The sequence below is a fragment of the Apodemus sylvaticus genome, chromosome 7 (assembly GCF_947179515.1).
Source record: "Apodemus sylvaticus chromosome 7, mApoSyl1.1, whole genome shotgun sequence".
Classification (NCBI taxonomy): domain Eukaryota; kingdom Metazoa; phylum Chordata; class Mammalia; order Rodentia; family Muridae; genus Apodemus; species Apodemus sylvaticus.
Genome location: NC_067478.1, coordinates 104,327,907 through 104,350,581, shown reverse-complemented (window position 1 = coordinate 104,350,581; position 22,675 = coordinate 104,327,907). Strand labels below are relative to the sequence as shown.

General features: G+C 40.6%; 1 protein-coding gene across 3 annotated transcripts in view; it reads left to right on the top strand.

The window, feature by feature from the left end:
- Opcml (opioid binding protein/cell adhesion molecule like) overlaps window positions 1-21,387 on the top strand; it is a 560,572-nt gene extending 539,185 nt beyond the window's left edge. The window contains exons 4-8 of one of the 3 annotated variants that reach the window (XM_052189667.1): window positions 2,902-3,039; window positions 3,446-3,566; window positions 4,090-4,241; window positions 5,143-5,169; window positions 21,251-21,387. In XM_052189667.1, the coding sequence (XP_052045627.1) occupies window positions 2,902-3,039; window positions 3,446-3,566; window positions 4,090-4,241; window positions 5,143-5,169; window positions 21,251-21,351 (539 nt within the window). In that variant the 3' untranslated portion in view covers window positions 21,352-21,387. The remainder of the gene's footprint in view (window positions 1-2,901; window positions 3,040-3,445; window positions 3,567-4,089; window positions 4,242-5,142; window positions 5,170-21,250) is intronic. The other 2 variants (XM_052189669.1, XM_052189668.1) reach the window with 2 other exon arrangements.
- Window positions 21,388-22,675: the final 1,288 nt, after the last annotated feature.

Below are 22,675 nucleotides of genomic sequence, written 5' to 3'. Positions count from 1 at the left end.
TGGGGTTGCAAATTGGTACAACCACTCTGGAAAGCAGTCTGGCGGTTCCTCAGAAACCTGGGCACCTCACTTCCAGAAGATCCTGCTATACCACTCCTGGGCATATACCCAGAGGATTCCCCACCATGTAATAAGGATACATGCTCTACTATGTTCATAACAGCCCTATTTATAATTGCCAGATGCTGTAAAGAACCCAGGTATCCCTCAACAGAAGAGTGGATGCAAAAAATGTGGCATATCTACACAATGGAGTACTATTCAGCCATTAGAAACAATGAATTCATGAAATTCTTAGGCAAATGGATGGAGCTAGAGAACATCATACTAAGTGAGATAACCCAGACTCAAAAGGTGAATCATGGTATGCACTCACTAATAAGTGGATATTAACCTAGAAAACTGGAATACCCAAAACATAATCCACACATCAAATGAGGTACAAGAAGAAAGGAGGAGTGGCCCCTTGTTCTGGAAAGACTCAGTGAAGCAGTATTCGGCAAAACCAGAACGGGGAAGTGGGAAGGGCTGGGTGGGAGGACAGGGGGAGAGAAGGGGGCTTATGGGACTTTCTGGGAGGGGGGGCTAGGAAAGGGGAAATCATTTGAAATGTAAATAAAAAATATATCGAATAAAAAAAAAAAGAAAAAAAAAACATAATCCGGAACAAACTACTTGTTTTATACCATCCATTTCATAGCTAGGAGAGAAGGGATTGGGGGCAGGGAGTCATGGTCTCCTATGACCTCAAAGTTCATACTTTATCCATCTAAAATATCCCATTAATTTCCACCTCTTAGAATGCTACCTCCCAATGGCATCAGGTTTTTCGACTAGGTTTCTGACACATGAATTTTAGGCAACATTTAAGATCTAAACTATAGCTTAGACACAGTCAGTCGTGAGTGTATGATTGTCTGGGACTGCATCAATACTGGAGGATGTCTGATGCCACCATCACTGGAAGGCCATCTCAGGCCACCTTTTGCAGGGTGATGTCAGACCAGCAGCACAGTGACACTTGGGAACTTGTAAGAAATTCAGAATCCTGAAAACCACTTCAAATGACTGAGAGTCTATAATTTTTTAAGTCCCCAAGGAATTTATATGCAAATTAAATTCTGAGAAGCATTTCCTCTTTAGTACAAACTTAACAAAATCTGTTTTCTCATTTAATGAGGTAGTATTATCATAACGACCCCCATTGTATATGGATTGCACCTTCTCTTTCTTCCTTTTGTGTTCATGGGATATATACACATATATATGTATATATATATATCCTATGAAGACAGCATTGTAGATAGTGAAAATAAACTGTATTTCAGAGAGTGTTTAGGTATCTCCCATGAAGGGCCCAAGTCTGTCTTGCATACACAGAGGTACGCAGCCTCCTGTGAAGCCTTCCTTTATTCTGCAGGTCAGTACTGCTAAAGTACTCTTGAACCTGACTGGAGCTTTTCCTCAGTTTCTTCCCAGTGTCTAACCTGAGCTGGGCCTTTCTTATTTTTCCCACAGAAGAAAACACTGACCCTGCTTGAGGCTCCTGCTAAGCCAATTGTAGGCAGCTCATCTGTTTTGTTAAATAGAGTTAATTATATGGCAGCAAGTATTCTGTAATACATTCTTTTAGAGAATAATAGAGTCCTACAGAAGATAGCCAAACTTCCTATCTGCCATATTTATTAATTGCCAAAATACTGAAAAGTGAGAGTGGAGACAGAAGGGTCATTTGGGTATGTGGGATTTCATTTTTCTTTTACTCTTTAAAAATCTGTCATGGGTCAGGGACCCCAGTTTCAAAGGAGGAAATACAATTCATCTCTGTTAAACTTTCAAACCAAGTCTCAGGAGAACAGAAGACCTGGCCGTAGGTCTGCCTTGTGGCTATCGCAATGTTTGAGTTTTCAGAGGAGCATAGTATTTCAACAGAACCCAAGAGAAAGAGGATTTTCTTTCTTTGCAAGGAACCAAGGGCTAGGAGGAGGTAAGGAAGGATCCAGACCACACTAAGAAATTAATGTGAAGCAATTTTTTTCAACCTTTAAATATTTTAAATACCAAACTGCTAACTCTGTGAGTCTATAAGATTATGTTCTTCAGAATGACCCACAAAAACAGACATGAAATTTTTTGAGGTGTTCTAGTAACTGTAGGTCCATAGGAGAATTGCTATATGGACTTATAGTTCCATCTATTTTGACAAGTTTCCAAGCATTGCCTACATCTACATGAAATAACTCATTCATCAACTCCCTAGTCTACTCCACTATAGTTTAAATTTTTAAATTTTAAAGTGACAACTAAAATTGTATTTATTTATCATGTACACCATTACATATACATTGTAGAATGGCTCAGTAGGACTGGTTATTTATTATCTGTCTCAGGTTGAAAGTGAACTATCAACTTTGAATTTATTTGTATTAAAATATAAAATATATTACATCTATTTCTACTACAAGAAGTTAGTTAGCTTATATTTTATATACAAAGGCATTTCTATATATAAAATATTGTTTCTAAAAAGCTAAAGTTACTTGCAATGTTTTATTATACTATTGATCATGACAGATTTGTTTAAACTGTCAACCTTTATTAATGTACTAGGGTATTTACAATGCACTTTCTTAATTAACTCTTATAACAATCATTGAAGAAAAATATTGATGGTCCATTATTATCAAATACACTCGAAAAGTTAAAGTCATATACCTAGAAATACACTTATCCAAGGCTCCATAAAAGAATATGTTCCTTTGTATAACCTTATCTCTTTGTTGGGTATTCAGCCCCAGTCTATGGTCATGCCTCTTCTGCTTCTTAGACTGGGTAATGGCTCTGTTCCAAGACTAACAATTCTTTGTTTTTGTTGTTTTCTGCCCCCTTCTCTCTTCCCAGAAGGCCAGGGCTTTGTGAGTGAAGATGAATACCTGGAAATCTCAGACATCAAACGTGACCAGTCTGGGGAGTACGAGTGTAGCGCCTTGAACGACGTCGCTGCACCTGATGTTCGGAAAGTAAAAATCACTGTAAACTGTGAGTTGATTGGCCATCAGGGAATTCAAGGGGGGGAGAAGGGATCAAGAATAAGACCAACCTGCTAGAAGTGACCACTCTGTCCTCAAATTCCCCACACCCAAGTGCTGCCAACAGAAAAGGCAGAGTTTTGTCATGTTGTTCTGCTTATCACCTGTGTTATCATTTACAGTTGGAGTCTTCCTGTGACTCTTGGAGCTCACAGCAAGTGGGGACTATGACTAACGTAGAATAGATTTGAAGGCCTGAGAGAAAAATGTAGAATCTTCACATTTAAATGTAACATCTTTCTAAAATAAATGGTTGTTTTACTAAGAGTAGGGGTGTCCCAAGGGAATGAATGTATATCTTCTCTGGAATGATGTTTTAATTTTTTTTTCTGTCTTGCTTGCTTTGGTTTCTCCAGACCCTCCCTATATATCTAAAGCCAAGAACACTGGTGTTTCAGTTGGTCAAAAGGGCATCTTAAGCTGTGAAGCCTCTGCTGTCCCCATGGCTGAATTCCAGTGGTTCAAAGAAGATACCAGGTACCTTGAAAGAACTGGGGGTACTCGGACACAGAGCTGATTATCCATGCATTACCCAGAAGAAGGGTAACAAACTCCAAAAAAAATAAGCAAGATAAAAGCATGTTATAGCCTCCTTTTAACGGAGTCTCCTTTTAGAATCAGAAGTGAGAAGAAAAAAAATAGAGGAACCTGGGAACTCAACAAAATGGACTGTCCTTGTTTTAGAACCGTGGATTAGTTATAGGCATGATACCCTCTAGTTAGTTGTCCTTTGAGTATGACAATTTTATTTATTTATTTATTTATTTATTTATTTATTTATTTATTTATTTATTCATTCATTCATTCATTCATTTTTACTTCCTGATAAAGGATATGGCACTTATAGCTTGTGCTGATGGTCTGGGGTAGTCAGAAAAAAAAGGGGCATTTGAACAGGACCTCATGGCAGTAATTCTAAGACACATCTTTGTATTCTTTGGGTACCTGCTGCTTCCCTTGGCTGATGGGTCTGGATCAACAGTACTTTCTCCTACTGCAGGTTAGCCACTGGCCTGGATGGGGTGAGAATTGAGAACAAAGGCCGCATGTCCACTTTGACTTTCTTCAATGTCTCAGAGAAGGATTATGGGAACTATACGTGTGTGGCCACAAACAAGCTTGGAAACACCAATGCCAGCATCACCCTGTATGGTGAGTGCAGGAAGCCTGGGTGTCGAGGGCTTGCCCATGTGATGGAGCTCCAGGAGCTTGGGAGGGTGGCAGGCAGAATCTGCGTGGCCTGTTTCCATCCATATTGTTCAACCCGCCATCCGTAGCTAAAATATACTCCTCCCTGCCATTCCCCTGGCATGCCATGCAGTCGTGTTGCCAAGGTAACTTATATTGGCCAGGTTTGCCCCATTTCAAAAGGAGTAAGCAAAATTGGGAATCAGCTGTGATTGTGAATTCCATATGGGACAGAGGACCATGGGATGGTTCAACAGTAGTGTCATCTGTAGACAAATGAGAAGACAGAAGTGTGTGGGAATAAAGGAGAAAACAATTGTAGATTCACAACTTCCATAATAATAATCCATACTCCTGGCATATAGTTTTCAGCCAAGCAGCTCTTGTCATCCTGATTCTCATGTAGACCACCAGGACATGCTCTCATGTGGAGATAAATGGGTAATAGAAGGCTGACTCCTCATCAGGAGACCCTTCTATTCCCCATAAAATCTCAGGTCTGTTTCTCTCCATGGATGGAGAAACCTGGGGAGTCATGACTTGCTACTATGGAAACCCTTCTCCCTCATTGCTCCATCTTCCCATCTTGCTGTGTCTGTATTCCCATGCAACATTTCATTCCGTAAACTAGCATCAACTTATGGTAATATTTCATACATGTGTATATGTCTATATTTGCTGAGGTGCAATGAGAGGGAAGCATCCAATGAACAGGATAAAGAAATACTCATTTTTTTCCATGTGTACCTCAGATGTAACAAGCTTGACATGTACTGAACTTTGTCCACCAACCATCTGAAATGTGTGATCTATGTCTTTTGTTTCCTCTCTGCATTGTGTGTGCATTGTGCTGTGTGTGTCTTAGAAATAAGCCCCTCATCAGCAGTGGCAGGTGGGTACAGCATGTTCCTTCCTTCCCCTGCCTGCCTGAATGCCTATGCTCTTGTACTTTTAAGCCTACTTCAAAGACAGGCTTGCCTGCTCCCTTCCCTATAGTAGATTTCAAAGGGGTGTGGCTTGGCCATTTAGATAATAAGCATGTAGAACATAATGGCTTTTACACATGCTTAGGGGATTTGATTAGGAAGTTCAGGGAAAGTGAATTCACTCTGCCACCCCATAATAAACATCTAATGGGTCACTGCTTACAAGGAAGAGACCTCTGCTATTTATGCACAGGGGTGCATTGTCAGGAACCCAGCCTAGAATCCAGGTAGATTATTACATGAATTTCTAGAGACAAATTCCCTTCCTTTGAATGTTTTGATTTGTTTCCTTTTACCAAGACTAAGAAGGATGCTGACTTAGTCCTAAAATTTTTATTTTTAAATGGAAGTTCTTAGGGTTATTTTTCATAATGGCAATATCTGTTATTTACTAAATATTTCTTGGCTTCTTGGAGTCATGTGAGAGCTGATCAGGTCAAGTTATTACCTCCACTTTATAGATTAATAAAAAAGAACCAAGGAGTGTGGACAATACCAAAATATACACGGGGAAAGGATAAGTATTAGATAAAGCCTAGACTCAGACATGTTTTCATGTGCCACAGTGTGTACTCAGAGAATAACCAAAATAATCAAAGGGATACCTTCATTTATGCACTTAAACATTTGGACAATGTTATGCCGGGTATGCAGCCCTGCATTCAGAGGAGAAAGCCTTCCCATCCCACTTATCTAAGACATATTGATCTTTGTCTTGTGGAAAATTTTAATGTTTTTATTTCCACCATCAAGTTATACAGCCATGGATCATGCCTATCAAAGATATATTCTGCCAAACGTTGATGGTCATAAAGGCTTGTCCCTTAGTCATGACACCACTAAATGAGTGAGAACAGAGCACAGTGTTGTCCAGACTATGACTTTTATTCACTCTTTTGGTTAAGAAAGTTACAGAAGGTGAGAGAATATGGCCAATAGGAGGGCCTAGAAGTAATGACCAGGTGATTCAGGTACTTGAGTTCTTGACCTTTTCTGCTGTCAATGGGGGAGCAGTTGTATCATGTAGAATTAGCACTGTGTCCTCTCATAGCCTTCCTTCTGAGCTCCAATTAGAATTTTAAAAAATGGAGAGATAAAAGCCTAAAGAATTGAGAGGAGAAAAATAAAAGCCAGCTAGCTGACTCACGTGTCTTTTAGGAAAACACAAGTGATGTTAGGTGGGGCCTCCACCTCTATGAATATGATTTAACTTAAGTACTTTCTTATAGATTCCATATCTAGATATAGTCATGTTGATAGTTAGACAACAAAAAAATCTTGGAGGACAAAATTCAATTCATAGTGCAAACATACACACATCTATATTTAGCCACATGGCAGTCAAACTCCTTCCTTGATCTTTCTTTTACTCAACTAGGCTGTAGGAGTTTTCTTTCATACCTGCCTCAAAAGGCTGATGAGAGGATTAAATAAGGGAACCTATAAATCAGTGTAGATGCATGACTCTGTGAATACCTGAAGACTAAAGGCCTCCAATTACTAAGCTAAAACTGGAATGATCATGAATTATCAGTAAGGCAAAGTTCATGAAATAGCTGCAACTACTGAACCTTTTCTATAGATCCTGAATGCTCTGATTCTTTCCAGTCTTCCAACATTTACTATTAATTGGCCCATATGATCACTTCTATTCACAGACCTGCCATAATTATTGACCAGAAGGAAATCTGCTTTTGTTTCCCCCAAAGTCTCCTCTGTCCTTACCTATAGAACTCTTGAAGCCTATGAACCACCTGGTCTTACTTTACCTAATTGGAGTTTACCTCCAGCATCCATTCCTGAAGGCTTCTCTAGACTCTATGTAGATCAGCACACATCATACCCTGCCAACTACACATGTCATATCTTCATTTGCCCATTGTATTCCATATCAACAAGTCGTCTAGCCTAGTGTTCATTCAACAAGTTTGCAATCTGTATCTGCCTGAAGCAGGTGCAAGGGAGTGTTCTGAGAGATAACCACATAGCCCTGTCACAATGGCTAGAGCCCCTGCTTCTATAGTTTTTATGTTCAAATTGCAATATTTTTCTTTAAGATGTTTGTTTGATAAAAGTCTTTTTTCCCTTAAATCCCATAAGATCAATGGACATAGGAACTATGTCTAGCTATCTATCTGAGATCTGACTTGGAGATATACACATAGTAGCTGGTCAGGAAAAATTTGTAGATGGTGATAAGAGAGAAGAAAAGGTTGTATTCAAGATGCCAAAGATTCAGCTGTCTTGAACTGAGATGTGATTAGCTGAGTTAGGAGTGTGTCTCCACGGGTGTGTTCAGCCTGTGTTGTTCTTTGAGTGGCTGCTTAGGAAAGTTCTCTCACTGAGCATGGGATTTGTACCCATAATTGTCCATTTTGTAAAATGTCCTCTGTGGTCTCCACAGAGGCTCTGGTGTTAGCATTAATGGTCGTAGATTTAGCCGGAGAGAGAAGTGTCTTTTGACCTGCCTTTTCTGTTGACCACAAAGCTTTCCCTGCCCTCAATGGCCCCTACGTATACCTAATTATAGCAGCAAATGACTGGAATGCACAGGACCACTACACTGGATCTTTTTATGATTATCTCACTTACTGAGCCTATAAGTTATGTGCCAAATTTCTCCAGATCTAATTTTACATGTGCAAAAATTGAAGCGAAGGTAGATAGCTCAAATCACATTGGCTTGTAAGCAGCTGATTTGTGACATGAGCCACATTTTAATGCTAGGGCCTCTGCTCTCAAGTTCTACTTAAGTTTAGCCAATGGAGGATGCTTAAGGTCAATTAGTATGGAATCACATATCAACAAGTTGTCCACTTAAGTCATATCCCATACCATATCCTCCTTTCTCTATCCATCTGCCCTAAAATCAATTCTTTTGAAAGACAGCTATCACACCTATAACCTGTATATTCATGTTTTCTAGACACATGTGCAAAGACTAAGTATGTATTTGTGTCACCTCTCACAAGCTTTATCTGGTCTATATATCATATTTGACAGTCTCCCTTGACTCTGACTCTTTGGTCCCAAGACTTAATGCTTATCTTCACACAGTTAATATTTCTGCATGAAAAAGCAATAAGCAGAAAAGAATGGGATAGAAACAAGTTTTAAAAAATTAGAAACAAAACAAAAGTATACAAGATTACGGAAACAGTGGGTGGGAGAGGGGCTACAAGGAGAAAATGACTGGAAAATGTGAATAAAAAATAGGTAGTGGGTGATCACCCTCAAAAATGGTTGGTGACAGTATGCAATGCAATGCTCCTTTCTCATTACACCAGTCACCTCCCTGTCATAGAGCCTCAGAGACAAAGCTTCAGGCAGAAGTCAACCAAATAGCGCATTACATCACAAACCCTGCTTGGGGCCAGGCATCCTCAGAGCTAGTGGAGGAGCAGGATTCAGAGAAGAAACTAGCCAGGGCAGCAGGGAGAACCGAGATCTGGTATAACAGAACTTATATGGTGTGGTCAGCTCCTCCAATCTTAGCAAGGGACAAGGGACAAGGGAAACTGGTGGCTTGCTTGTTTGCCATGTCTCTGTTCTGAATCTGAGAAACAGTGGGGATACAAGAGCCTTTCCTAAGGGTGGTGTTGTAGTTAAGGTTTCTATTGAAGAGACATCATGACCATAGCAACTCTTATAAAGAAGACATTTAATTGGAGCTGGCTTTCAGTTCAGTGGTTTAGCCTGTTGTCATCATGGTGGGAAGCATAGTAGCATGCAAGTTGACAGGAGAGGTACCAAAGACTTCTACATGTAGATTTGTAGTCAGCAGGAAAAGAGTGTGATACTGGGTCTGGCTTGAGTACTTGATATCTCAAAGCCTACCTCAGGTGATAGATTTCCTCCAACAAGCTCCTAATTGTGCATTGCCTACAGGTCTGTGGGGTTGTTTACTTTCAATCCGCCATCGATGGTCTCTACCAATATGGGATATGATCTAGAACCTTGAAGATGGTGGCTTGACCTCCTAAGGGTTAAAAAAGCAGGGTTCTCTGTGCATTTGTTAGCTTTATTTAGTACATACAGTCTATTCCTTTAAGAGGCAGCCTAGGCCTCTTGAAGTCTTGTCAACCCTATGCATAGCAGGCAGTTGCCTGGCTTAGCTTATTGGCCACAATTTTGTCTCTTGTGGAAGTCTCTTACTTTCCAACAGTATGCCAACCTACTCTGCCTCCTCTTAGCTATGAGTAAGAGGCCCTGTCCCTCTGTCCTCAGAGTGTGAAGAAGGAAGATTTGGGGCCAAATTCCATCCAGTACTGCAGTATGATGTGCTTAATGGGACATGAACAGAAACATTATTGGAACTTTCAAAAGAGAGGGATAAGAAATGCACCAAGATGGTGCAGAGAGAAAACTGGGTTTCTCACACATTACCTGTGTAATTGCAGGAAAACAAATTAGTTAAATTAAGAGTTAAATATCAAACATAGGGGAAACTCACTGGAATCTCATCATTACAAACACTCCAGTTATAGCAACAACTGGGCTCTGGGATTTTTCCTCATGTGAAACATCAGTACCCTCAGAGCCATTATGCCTATAGTCTACTAGATGCTTCCAGAGACCTAGTGACCAAACCCCTACTTTATTTATAATAGCTCCTTAATGGCTGGAATAAATCTGCATAGCAGACTGAATTTCTAAACTCAAGTTTCTTCAACGGACCCTAGCAGTAACTAGCACCTATTTCCTGTCTAAGCAACTCAGCAGCATTTGTGGGCAAAGCCCCCAGTGCCCTGGACTATACCTCTGCCTTCACCCTGGGCTCCACACAACCCTGATGCAATGCCCCTGCCTTTGCATCATGCCCCACACTATTCCCTGTACAGGGTGACCTCACACCTTGTACCACACTATTCCTCTGTCCTCACACCATGCTGCACACAATGCTCCTGCCTTTGCACCATGCCCAACACAACCTTGATTCAATGACCCTGCCTTTTTACTGTGTCCTGTGCATGACAACTTGTATCTTCTTGTTTCCCTGCATTATCAAAGTGTTCTGAACAACCACTGTCTAGGCAAGTAGCTCCAGGGACATGAAATAGAAGGACAGAGGACCCAAGGTTTCTGTCTAGCATGTGCTACAAGGACCTCTTCATATCAGGATTTGCACCCTTTACTTCCTTAAGCCCCATTTACCTCTGTGTCTCAAGATCTCTCTCTTTCATAACATCTAAATTCTTCTTATTCTAGATTCCCCCCACCCTCCCTGCCCCATGCTCTGCCTTCCAATGTGTTCTTCTGAGTCCTAAGATCAGCAGGGGATAGCATCCTTCTTACCTATCCGCCTTGTCTGTTCCTGGCTTCTCTACATTAGCCACAAAAGTCAGCCTCAAGGGAGGGTAACAGTGAGGGCTGGAGAGGTCACCTGTGTCTTTAAGCATCATAGGAGCTGAATTTCCAAGCCTGCATTTCTTAGGGAGTCTTAAAAATGCAAATGTGTAAGCCTTAATCTGGAACCACTTAATCAAAGTCTTGATGAACGGTCCTGGGAGTGTGACTCGTAAGCAAGTTATTTAGGGAATCTTATGCCCATGGAAAAGTGGCAGGCATGGAGCAAGTCTTACTTACGATTCTGTACTTTTAAGGCTCTCAAAAGCTGAGGTATACCCCACTTATTTACTGCATTCCTAGGAGAAAGAGCTATTCCTGCTTCTTCCCTTGGGTCCCCCCATTCCAATTCAGTATGTGCATTAGGTTCTAGTTGTACCCTCTTAACTAGAACCTTCACCCTAATTTTGACTTTTATTCCTATTAACCTTGGACAGTGGACTTCAGTGCCCCTCCCCACACCCACTTGCCTTGTTTATTCATTATTTTGACCAGAGTGATCATCTTCCCACTGGTTTTCTTTTCTTTAGTAGCCCCTTCCACCTGGCTTGTCACAAACCCCAAAGGGACTTTGTCATTTTATTAGCTAAAGGAATTTTTCTTTCCTACTAGGAAAGCATGCCACTGAAGCTGTATATATTCAGAGAACAGCCCGCCTTACAGCCTTGCTGATCCTTCTCTCCCTCCACCTGGGTAATCACAAGGCTCTGTATCCTCCAGTTCCTGACAGCTAAGCCTGTAATCAGGGTGCTTTTCTCAATGCATTCATTCATCTAGTCAACAGATGTCTTATTAGTGCCTACTGTGTGCCGATAGTGCCGATAACTATACCAAAGATGAGGAATGAGGAGAAACATAACTTCTGACAGTATACAAACAGATAGAAGCCATCTTAATAAGATGTAAGCTCCACACTCGAGGAATGAAAAAGTTTACAGTGTCGGCCACACAAGGCCTTAAGAACCTAAGAATCCATTGTCAGGAAGTTCTGATTATTTCCATTTTATAGAAGAGCCTAAAGCTCAGAGAATGTAAATGGTATGACAGAAGTCCCCCAGGTAGGCATTCTACCAGGCAAGTAGCAACACCAGACATAATCCCATGTTCCTTTCTAATCCATATATCTCCTATCTCTTCCCACGTGTCGGAGGGTCACACGCACAAGCATTTGCCCTCTTTTCTGCCTGATAAAGTCACACTAATCCTCCAAGCATGTACTCCATGGCAGCCGATTTGCAGAGCATTTCAGAGCCTCACTGAAGAGCCGATCCCTCATCTTTAGGTTCCTGTCGTCGCACGCCCTTAGGCTTATATTCTGTTTGTATTTGTTTCTGCACTTAGAGGATGTAGCACCATATCTTGCAATGGTTGTCGCCCAGCAAATGTTTGTTGAATTAGTAAATAAATCTTGCAGTCAATGGGGGCATCAGTTACTGCCTCTATTCCTCTAAAACCCTTTGCCAACCAAAGGGCAGCTAGATACTCAAAAGGACACTTACTTCTCCTCCTGCAGGGGAGTCACATCGCTATTTCTCTGATTTTCCCTTGCATTCCTGCAATCCACCTGGCCAGATTCTAACTTGAAATGTACCCCCCACTCCCACCCCATGCTCCTTCTGCAGAAGACTGCATCAAACATTCCAATTCAGTCTTTAGAAAGACATCCTGGCAAACACATCAAAAACTGCACATATCTGCCCATTTCCTGCTGATAACGTATATGATTTTTTTTTTTTTATTTTACAAATCCACAGTTGAAATCCAGGTGGGAGAAAGTGAGTCAGAGAGAAATACCATAGCTTTTGGCTGATGACAGCAGCGTAATCATTTATATTTTTCCCAACCTGCAAAATGTCAACATATTAGGGGAAAAATGCAGACATTTCACATTTTATTCCTGATGAGGTTCCTTGTCACTGGCTCGCACCCCACTACCTCCTTTCTGTGAATCATTGACATCTGGCTATTAGCCTAAGCATTTCAAATATAACAGTGAGTACCAGGCGTGTGCTGATGTCAGCATAGGCACACAGCTTAGATGGAAGCCTTCCCTCTCTCAGGTTTGTAATATGCTTACAGATTTGAATTAACTTCTGATGGTAGCTTGCTAAGCTGTTGTCTTTTGTGGCAAGCAGGGAATAAGGTGAAGAAAGAGAACAAAACAAAGATGGCTGCTTAGGTTTGCCTCTTTACCTGCCTGTCATAGCTTACCACAAAACTTGGTTTAATCTCGCTTGTAAAGCAACACAGTGCCACTGTAATTAAAGACAATGGAGAGAAAGTTCTTTGAAGAGGAATGTGCCTTCATCAGTCAGCACTGCTGAAAATAGGTTTATGTTTCGCCAACAAGTGCAGCGCACACATCCTCTAATTAGATTTCCCTGCTCCTCTTTTAATCACCAAGAACATCATTATCCTTTTGGTTCCTCATTAGGAAGGTCGTGCGGTTCATAATCGCACTCATAAACCCATCCTGATTTCAGAACAAAACTGTAGCTCCTTAGATTTCAGAGATTGCCTTGATCTCCCATGTTAGCAACAAGTTCTAGTTGCCTGTGGGGTTTGTTTCTTTGTGTTATTTTTTAATGTGTTCACCCTCCCACTTGCCATTTTAATAGAACTGCAGCTACTTATTTAACCATTACTGATGAAAAATGCCATATTTCTATTATAATTGGCAAAGAGAAAGGGAAGACAAAAGAGTATACTGTACCTTTATCATATATAATGTACCTTACATTTAAGCATTGAAACCTCTTAGGATGTCAGGAGGCTCCCACTGGTGAATCTGGATACCTTATAATTGGCTGATAGTCTGGAGGGACGTGAGTTACCTTTGAATGGTCCAGAACATATCTAGTCTGCAGGTGGCCAGGATTGTGGCCCTTTTCTAATTTTGTCAACATGGCTTAATTCCAAAAGAGACCACCAACAAAATTTAATTCTTGATAGTTCAATATTTACTCACTTTAACTCAACAAACTCTCACAGAGAGACCGTGATTTTGGTTTTTTGTTTTGTTTTGTTTTGTTTTTGTTTTTGTTTGGTTTGGTTTGGGGGTTCTGGTTTATTTATGCGGTTGTTTGTTTGTGCATTATATATCGTCCCTGGCTGAGTTTCAATTCCGGATATGTCCTAACTCACCTGACTATATAGTATATGGAAATGGACTTTTCTATCCATTTTGTATTTCTATAATCTGTCTCTTTGCCATTGTCTCTCCAGTTCCTTTTTCTGTATGTAAGTATATATGTGTATATGTATTTGCAGTGTGGGGGTCAAACCCTAGGCTGTCTACATGCTAAAAAAGTGTGCTACCACCGAGCTACAGCCTTAGACTTTTCTTTTCTTATGTATGCTAAAAAATAACTTCTGCTTGTCTGCACGTCTGTCCCCTCGGTGTAGTATCATTCAGAGTTTGTTTTGTGCCTTTGCATTTTCATTTCAGCTTTGATTTTTCAAAGATGTCCAACTTATGGCATGAAGAAAGCAATTAATTTTTAGCATTGAAGATGGTAAAGGAGAAGGGGGTGGGATAATGGGAAGGGGCATAATTACATGTTCTCACTGTCAATTTATCCTAGCAAAGGCTATGTAATGAAGCTTGGTATTTGTGGCAGCAATTCTCCCTGAACTGAGTCATTGATAACTGTAAACAGAGATGATTCCTTAAAGGCAGAATTGGGCTTCTTGAAACAGGTCTTTTTTTAAATATATATTTTAATTCAATATATTCTTTGCTTACATTTCAAATGATTTCCCCTTTCCTGGATTCCCCCTCCCCAAAAGTCCCATAAGCCCTCTTCCCTCCTCCTGTTCCCCAATCCATCCCTTCCCGATTCCCTGTCCTGGTATTCCCCTACACTGGTCCATCGAGCCTTTCCAGAACCAGAAGCCTCTCCTTCCTTATTCTTGGTTATCATTTGATATGTGAATTATTTCTTGGGTATTCCAATCACAAAAGAACACACATTGTATGCACTCATTGATAAGCAGATATTAGCGCAGAAGCTTGGAGACAGGTCTTCAGGAAGGCTGATCTTCAATAAAAAGCTTTCACCTGAGGAAATCAGCCTCTGATTTCTCCAATAGGGACAGAGTCACTTATTTGTCAACCTGGCTTTCAGTTATAGTTAACAGTCTGAGAAACTGTATTTCACTATTTAAAGTAGGGTCCCCCCTACACTAGACCACCCAAGTCCCCTCACCTTGCCTACACTCATTCTTTACATGCACTTAGCAGCTAAAGGCTATCTCAACTAAACCTCAGGATAACCCTATAATGTAGAAAAATCACCCTTTCTTTACTTTATACATTAAAGATTCTTTTAGAGAACTTGGCTGTTTTCCTCAAAGTCTTTCTGGTGGTTGGGAACAGAGGCAGAAACCAAGTTTAGTTCTGTCTTTCAAACTATCTTCATATACTACTATCTAGCAAGCTGGCAGTTCCTGGGGTGCTAGGGACTTTGGGTTACTTATCCCAAATGGATTTCTCTACTGAATCTATAAGGGTTTAAAGGGAAAAAAAAAGGAGGAGAAGAAGGAGATGAAGGAGGGGAGGAGGAGGAGGAGGAGGAGGAGGAGGAGGAGGAGGAGGAGAAAAGGAGATGAGAAGAAGGGGGAGGAGAAGAAAAGGAGAGGAGGGGAGAGAAGGAGGAGGAGGAACAGGAGGAGAGAAGGAGGGAAGGAAGAGGAGGAAGAGGAAAAGGAGAAGGAGAAGGAGAAGGAGGATGAGGAGGAGGAGGAGGAGGAGGAGGAGGAGGAGGAGGACGAGGAGGAGGAGGAGGAGGAGAAGAAGAAGGAGAAGGAGAAGAAGAAGAAGAAGAAGAAGAAGAAGAAGAAGAAGAAGAAGAAGAAGAAGAAGAAGAAGAAGAAGAAGAAGAAGAAGAAGAAGACAGATTTAGTAGTTCACATCACATCTATAATCCCAGCTCTGAGGTGGGAAAATCCCAAGCATGAGTACAGGGACTTCCTAGGCTATAGAGAGTGCAGTGTCAACCCAGATATCTTAGGGTTTCTATTGCTGTGATGAAACACCATGACCAACTTGGGGAATAAAGGCCTTATTTGGCTTACAGTTCCATATCACTGTTCATCGTCAAAGGACATTAGAACAAGAATTCAAACAGGGCTGTTACCTGGACGCAGAAGCAAGTGCAGAGGTCACAGATGAGTGCTGCTTACTGGTTTGCTTCACATGTCTTGTTCAGCCTGCCTTTTTACAGAATCTAGTACAACCAACCCAGGGGTGCTACTGCCCATAATGGGCTGTGCCCTCCCCCATCAATCACTAATTAAGAAAATGCCTTACAGACCTGCTACAACCCAATCTTATGGAGATCTTATGGAGGTATTTTCTTAACTGAGTCTCCCTCCTCTTAGATGACTCCAGCTTGTGTCACGTTGACATGAAACTATCCAGCACACTAGACAACTCAGTGATCTCCTGTCTCAACAGTAATTTAAAGCAAAAAGAAAAAAGTTGCATTTGGGGGATATATCAGTGTCAGAGGAGTTGGCTGACATGTAAAAAGCCCTTGGTTTAATCTCCAGTGTCAGAAAAAAAAGAAATTAGACACAGAAAGAGCAGCCACTAGAATATAGGTTATTTGAAAGTAGAGTCTGTGGCTGTCTTTCAAAAAAGCATGACATATCAGACATTTAGTATTTACTGTGACCTGTCTGAGGGTTGCTTGAGATCAATATTCTTTTCTGGGCTTGTCTGCAAAGGTTGGGTGTGGGCCCTCCCCCCTCATACTTGGAACTCAACATCCTCTGAATCCTTTATGTGCAATGGCTTCTCTCAGCCCTGGTCTTCTTTATCCATACCAAAATTTTACTCAAAATCCAATATTCCTCTCAGAAAAGCTATAGAGAGTCTGGGGGTGAAAACATCAATCCACAGCAACAGTTACCTTAATAATAGCATGACTACTGTGTCCTGGGCAATGTCTCAACCACTGAGATCCTTGTACTCTATGTAATTATTTCAATTTGCAACAAGAAAGGCACAAAGTCTCTTATCTGAGGCCACATCAATAGCAAGGTGGCATCAGGTTGTAAACTTAAATTGCTCTGACTCCTAACTTAAGTGGATGACTTACACTTGTGAGTTATCAACATCTCTAGCTCAGAGCAAATTTCCACCTAACTGTCAAGGTAGACCAATCAAGGAGGCAGAATGCCCCAAACATATTTCCCCAACTGCTTCTTGAAAGCCTTACTATCTATGGTTCCATGGACCTGTTTCTTTGTCTATTATGTAGCCCCATCTTTCCTTCAGACAATCAGCATTTCTGTAGGCACACCTCAGTGCCCACATTGCTAGATAAGAGCACCGCACTGAAACTTCAACTTTGTCTTCTTCTTCCAAATTGTAGAGTCTTGGTTTTAGATGAAAACTCCCTTCCAGGCTATTTCCACAAATAATCATTCTAACAAAAAAAATAATCTTGACATCAGTTCAATTGTTTATCACATTTGTTAATGTTAAAACTGGTGTTAGCTGTTCTGTGTCTGGAGAAGCCTATGCAGCTGGCAGCTGAAGGAGCCAGAATTTAAGCAAAGGTTTAGGATTCTAGAGATATCCCTGCAGCCATCACCAAACTCAGAGGGAGCGAATTTTTCCAGCTCCCTGACGCATAGATTCACTCAACAGATTTACCGAACTATGTGTATATGCAAAAGCCAACTCCATCTTAAGGTATTAAGGTGCACCCAAACACATCCTGGGTATATACATCCCATGTTGCTTAAACAATATCAATCTGTGTGTTTCCATATTCGGGCACAAGGATACAGTCACTTAAATCAGCAAACTGACTGTGACATATAGAAGCCTAAAAGGAACCATCCAATTCTGGTACTTTTTTTTTATTATTATTATTCTTAGTCAAGCAGTGTTACTGTAAGGACACAATTTAAGAAGCAGCTCCTTGCAGATATTTTTTAGCTCACAACCCTCCAACATAGAAGTACATGGATGTGAGCCACTGCCTGCCGGCTCTGCAACAAAGCCTCAGAGCCATCCTGTAGAGCACCATTCTTCCTATTTGGACCAGCAGTCAAATCTCACATGTGTCCAGGATTTGTATAAGGAAAAAAAATGTTGGTTTTAGTCTGTATCATGGTGGATTAGATTAATTATTGGTCTGTAATTCCCACTTTTCATTGACTGATTAACCAAAGGAGCTTTAGTTGTAAATTATGATATCACCTGATACACCAAGCAGGCGCTTGTCTTGCTTGTTAAATAGAGAAGCAGCTCCCTGGAGCTGCATTGAAATTGGGGCCAAAAACAGAGGAAAGTGGTTAAAGTCTAGGCATGTTTCTAAGCCTCTTACTAGCTTAGGAAGGGACAGTCATGCAAAGGTGTCAAAAGCCACAGGGCAGAGCCTATAGTCCCTACTAAAGGCTGTCTGGTTGCTTATCAGCTGTCCCTCCTAGGACTAGAGGAACAGTCTCCATAGACTCAAAAAATAGAAATGGAGCCTTTCAGCCCACTACAGATTACCTGTTCTCTATTTGCAGATGGGAGACCCAAAGCCCCGAAAAAGAGGCACTCTGCTAGTGAGCTATAAGACATATAATCTAGTTGCCATACAATTACTCCCATCATCCTATGGTGCTAAGATACCCAGACACCTGAAGAGTTTCTTTCATCAGAGAGTAAGAAGGGCTGTCAGAACCAAGGCACAAACATTGTAGAAAGTGACTGGGTCTATTTCAGCTCCAGGTATACAGACTGTATGATCCTAGGCAACATGCATAACTGTTCTATTTCCTAGTCCATCAGTTTATATTGAAAATAACAATATATTTTAGGGTTTGTTTTAATAGTAAAAGAATTTAAATATGCTTAACCTTTTGGCTCATGCTTGACCCATATAAAACTTCATACAAACACACCATCTTTATTATCTTTGGCATGTCAAGCAACCTGTGGACTTACTAAGTCATCTCCAGGTTTTCCACTATGAAATATTCAAAAGAGGAAACAAACAAAAATGTGATTTTAGCCCTCAACCCAGTGGGTCCTAAGCATTCCACCCACACCATTGGAAACATATATTTTTCTTTAGGACTGCTCAGCCTTCTGTCTCCATCTCTTCCTCTTTTATGGTTTGCTTCAACTAGATCCACCTCATCATGACAGACATTCCCTAAAAGGCTTACACCTACCCACGGCCTCCCACACTAATCACCCTTTCTTTAGGGTGGAACATGGGGTTCAGTTTTTTTTTTTTCAAATTAAAATCAACATGGTAAATGAGCTAAGCACAAGTATACGTACGTTTGCATATATGAGCATATATAACTAGTCTTATTTATAATATATAAGTTTGATTATATACATATATAGAATCAAATATGCATTTAAACAAATGTATATGTGTATGTGACTACCCTTCAGTGTCCACAAATTCTGCATTTGTACATTCAACAAATGGACATTGAAAATTGTGTGCTAACACTAAAATGCTGCTTTGTAGTGGAGTATTTGTCTAGCATATGCAAAGGCCAAACCCCAGGACAAGAAAAAGAGTATGAGAAAGAAGAGGAAGAAAGTGGAGAAAGAATAGGAGGAAGGAGAGGAGGAAGATGACAACAATGAAGAAAATGAGAAGGGAGAAAATATTACCTATATTGAATAAATACACCTCTTTCTTATTCTGCAAGCAATATGACAGCTATTTACTTAGAATTACATGTCACAAATAATCTAGTACTGATTTAAAGTATATAGGAGAATGTATGCCTGTTTGCATTCTATCTAAGATTCTTGAGCATCTGCAGATTTTGGTATATATAGTGGCTTCTGGAACAGGATCCTAAAGATGCTGAGGTACAGCTATGTGTGATAGGGACACCACTTTAGGGAGAAATTTGTAAAGAAACACACAAGCCTTACAAATCTAAATTGTTTAGTTCATTATGAACCCATGAATTTATAGCAGGTGAATCACAGGTTTGGGGTCAGCTCAGACTATATTGAAAGACTCTATCTTTTCCTGTCTCATTCATGACATGATATGAGAATTACATTGATCTTCAACTTGAACATTTTCAAATGTCTTACATTCTATAGACAAATACTATAAATGAGGACATGTGTTGACATTGCTAGGTGCCCCAGAATTAGGCTAATTTTACAAATATTTTTGGTCTCCATGGGTTTTAGAGCAAGTCTGGCTCCTGCTGATGTATTTGAATACTCCATAGTAAACATATAGAAGAGAACAGGCCAAGTTTCAAGCTACCATCAAATAAATATCACAATTTAGTCTATAAGAATATCGCATATATTGCAAGTTAAGGGTAAATTTACTTGTTTTGAAGTTTTTGAGACAGGAAAGGTTACAATCACATTGCTAAATTAATCTTAGACATTCATAAGAACAGATCTGAACCTATACCCCTCCCTAGCCAAGGCTATGGCATAAATTAATAGACCAGTCAATGACTTGGTTCTGGCCCAAGAAGATCCTTGGCTTTTTAAAAAGCTTTCCTGACAGGTCATTTTGTGTCCCAAAAGAGGCAATGAAGAGTTCGTTGATTTGTTGGTGGAGGAGGTGTGTTGAGAGCTACACTGTCTGTTTGTCTTCCATCTTGTCTCTGATCCTAAGGAGGCATCTCTGTGGCTTTCACTCTTTTGATGATGTTGCATTTCCTGGGCGACATTTGCTTGTGAGCTTCTGCTGAGAGTCAGTCTTTCTTACAATTCCAAGTGCTTCCAAATGGAGCTCATGGAAGATCCCAAGAGACAGGGTTCAACACTTTCCCAGGTGCCTTTGAGCTTAGGCAATTGGCGATAAGTACTTGGGCAGTTGACAGTTTGTCTTTCTGAAGCCTGGTGAAAGAACCTGATCCATGACTCTGGGGTTTTATTTTCCTCTGGAATGTTTGTGATTCTGTAGGACCAGAGGAAGGAAAGAGAAGAGAAAGGAAACTGAAGAGAATCCCTTCAAGCTAAGACACTCATAGGGTGATAGTTTGTTCTGGGGATGCAGAGTTTTATTTGTGGATATATCAGAGCCAGCACTGGTGGATGAGATATACCCACTCACAGTCTTTGGTTACCACTTTTTAACAGCTCTGAGAAAGGCCTCCCAATACGCAGATTGTGTAAACAGAGGATGAAATTACCGTTTAGACTTCTACTACAAAATAGCAACATTTCTCTCTCCAGCACGAATGCTTGCTTCTTACCCTGGGAACCCTCTCCTTCCTGCCCATACCTGTCTAGTTTTAGATTAACCCTGTCTATACTGGAGTCCGTTTCTATGGAAAGGGGATTTTAACAGGCACTGAAGGGGTCCATCATGCCTTAGCTTAGTATGGAGCCCTGTCTGTTGCACTCATCTTGGGCTTGTTCACTTAACTGACTGTCATCAACTCACTCTGTCATATTTTGATTCTCAATTTTTTTCAGAGGAGGTGGTAGTAGTCAAGGCAACCCATAAACTCCCCATTTAGTGTTGCATCTGCTCATTTTCTGGCTCTGTAAACATAGAAGGATTGGTGGTTAGGGGCTTGGGGTTATTGCCATAGAGAAGCATGACTTGCATTTGCTTGTCAGGGGTGAATATCATACCCTATAGGACACGTGCTAATGAATCTGTCTCTCTTTCTCCTACACAGGGCCTGGAGCAGTGATTGATGGTGTAAACTCGGCCTCTAGAGCACTGGCTTGTCTCTGGCTCTCAGGGACCTTCTTTGCCCACTTCTTCATCAAGTTTTGATAAGAAACCATAGGTCCTCTGAGCATCGCCTGCTTGTCCATATCACAGACTTTAATCTACACTGCGGAGGGCAAACCAGTTTGGGTTTCTTTTCGTTTATTTTTGTTCTTCCTGACTTATTTTGTTTTGTTGGTTTGATTTCTGGGATTTTCAATTTTATTTGATTTTTCTTTTTTTCAGTTGAATTAATGGGGTTGGGGGTTGGGATGGGCAGGGTTCTACCCAGGGTAGGCTAATCATTCATTGGTGTGCCCCAAAATGGAATCTATTCCTGATACCTTAGCCTTCCTTTTCTCTACTTCTCTTACCATCATTAACACACACACACACATACACACACAGCATAAAAATGGGCTAAAAATGTCCCATGACAAGTACCCTGAAGGTACACCTTGGCTCACAATGCAATACACAATAAGAGTTGCATCTACATGTCCTATTTTCTTTATCCTTTAAGCTTTCAATAAGACAGTTTAAAAAGTGCATATTGTTATCCCCATGCTAATTATCACCTATCCCATTAGCCTTCACACCTTTTCATTCTAAGAAGCTGTCTAACTACATCCTTAAATGTGCACACACATACATATATATGTAAAACTTTGCTATCTTCTCTGGCCATTTTGCTTTATCTGCTTTTTTCCGATAGCTGTAAGACTTATAGGCTTGAGACTATACATGTACCAAACGCTATAAATTTAGGAGTCAAATAATCAAATGATGGAAGTCTATTTAGAGTCTTAAACGATTTCACAACTCATAAAAAACCGATCAATAGCTGGCTAATTATATCAAGCTATCAAAGCAATCATACTATTATCCAGTTACTCGATTGATTTGTATCTCCAGCTAGTTCTACATACCTGTCTTTCTCTCTTATAATCTATTTGCTCTATTTATCTAATCGTTCTTTTTCTCTTCCCACTATACACTATCAATTCATCCCATATTAATCTCTAATCACATTGTGTCTATGCCACTATCTCCATTTCTCTACTACCACCAATAGACATTGCCACCTTCAAAATTGCCTAGCAACTTCTTATGTGAAAGCCATTGATGTCACAGGCTAACTACCCAGAAGAACAATTTCCTATGCCATGGATCCTTGGGAATGCAGTAACCCATCCACCCAAATTAGACCTTGTGAACAGATGGACCAAAGTAGCAATCTAAAGATCGGTCACTCATGATTTTCAGAGAGGCTATTCCCTGAGCTACCTTCTCAGGAGGCAGGTCAGCCCTGGAGAAAGAATCCTTGATTATGCTGCATTTCTCCTCTAACAGCTGGAAAATTAAGGTACCAACACAGTGCTTCTCTCAG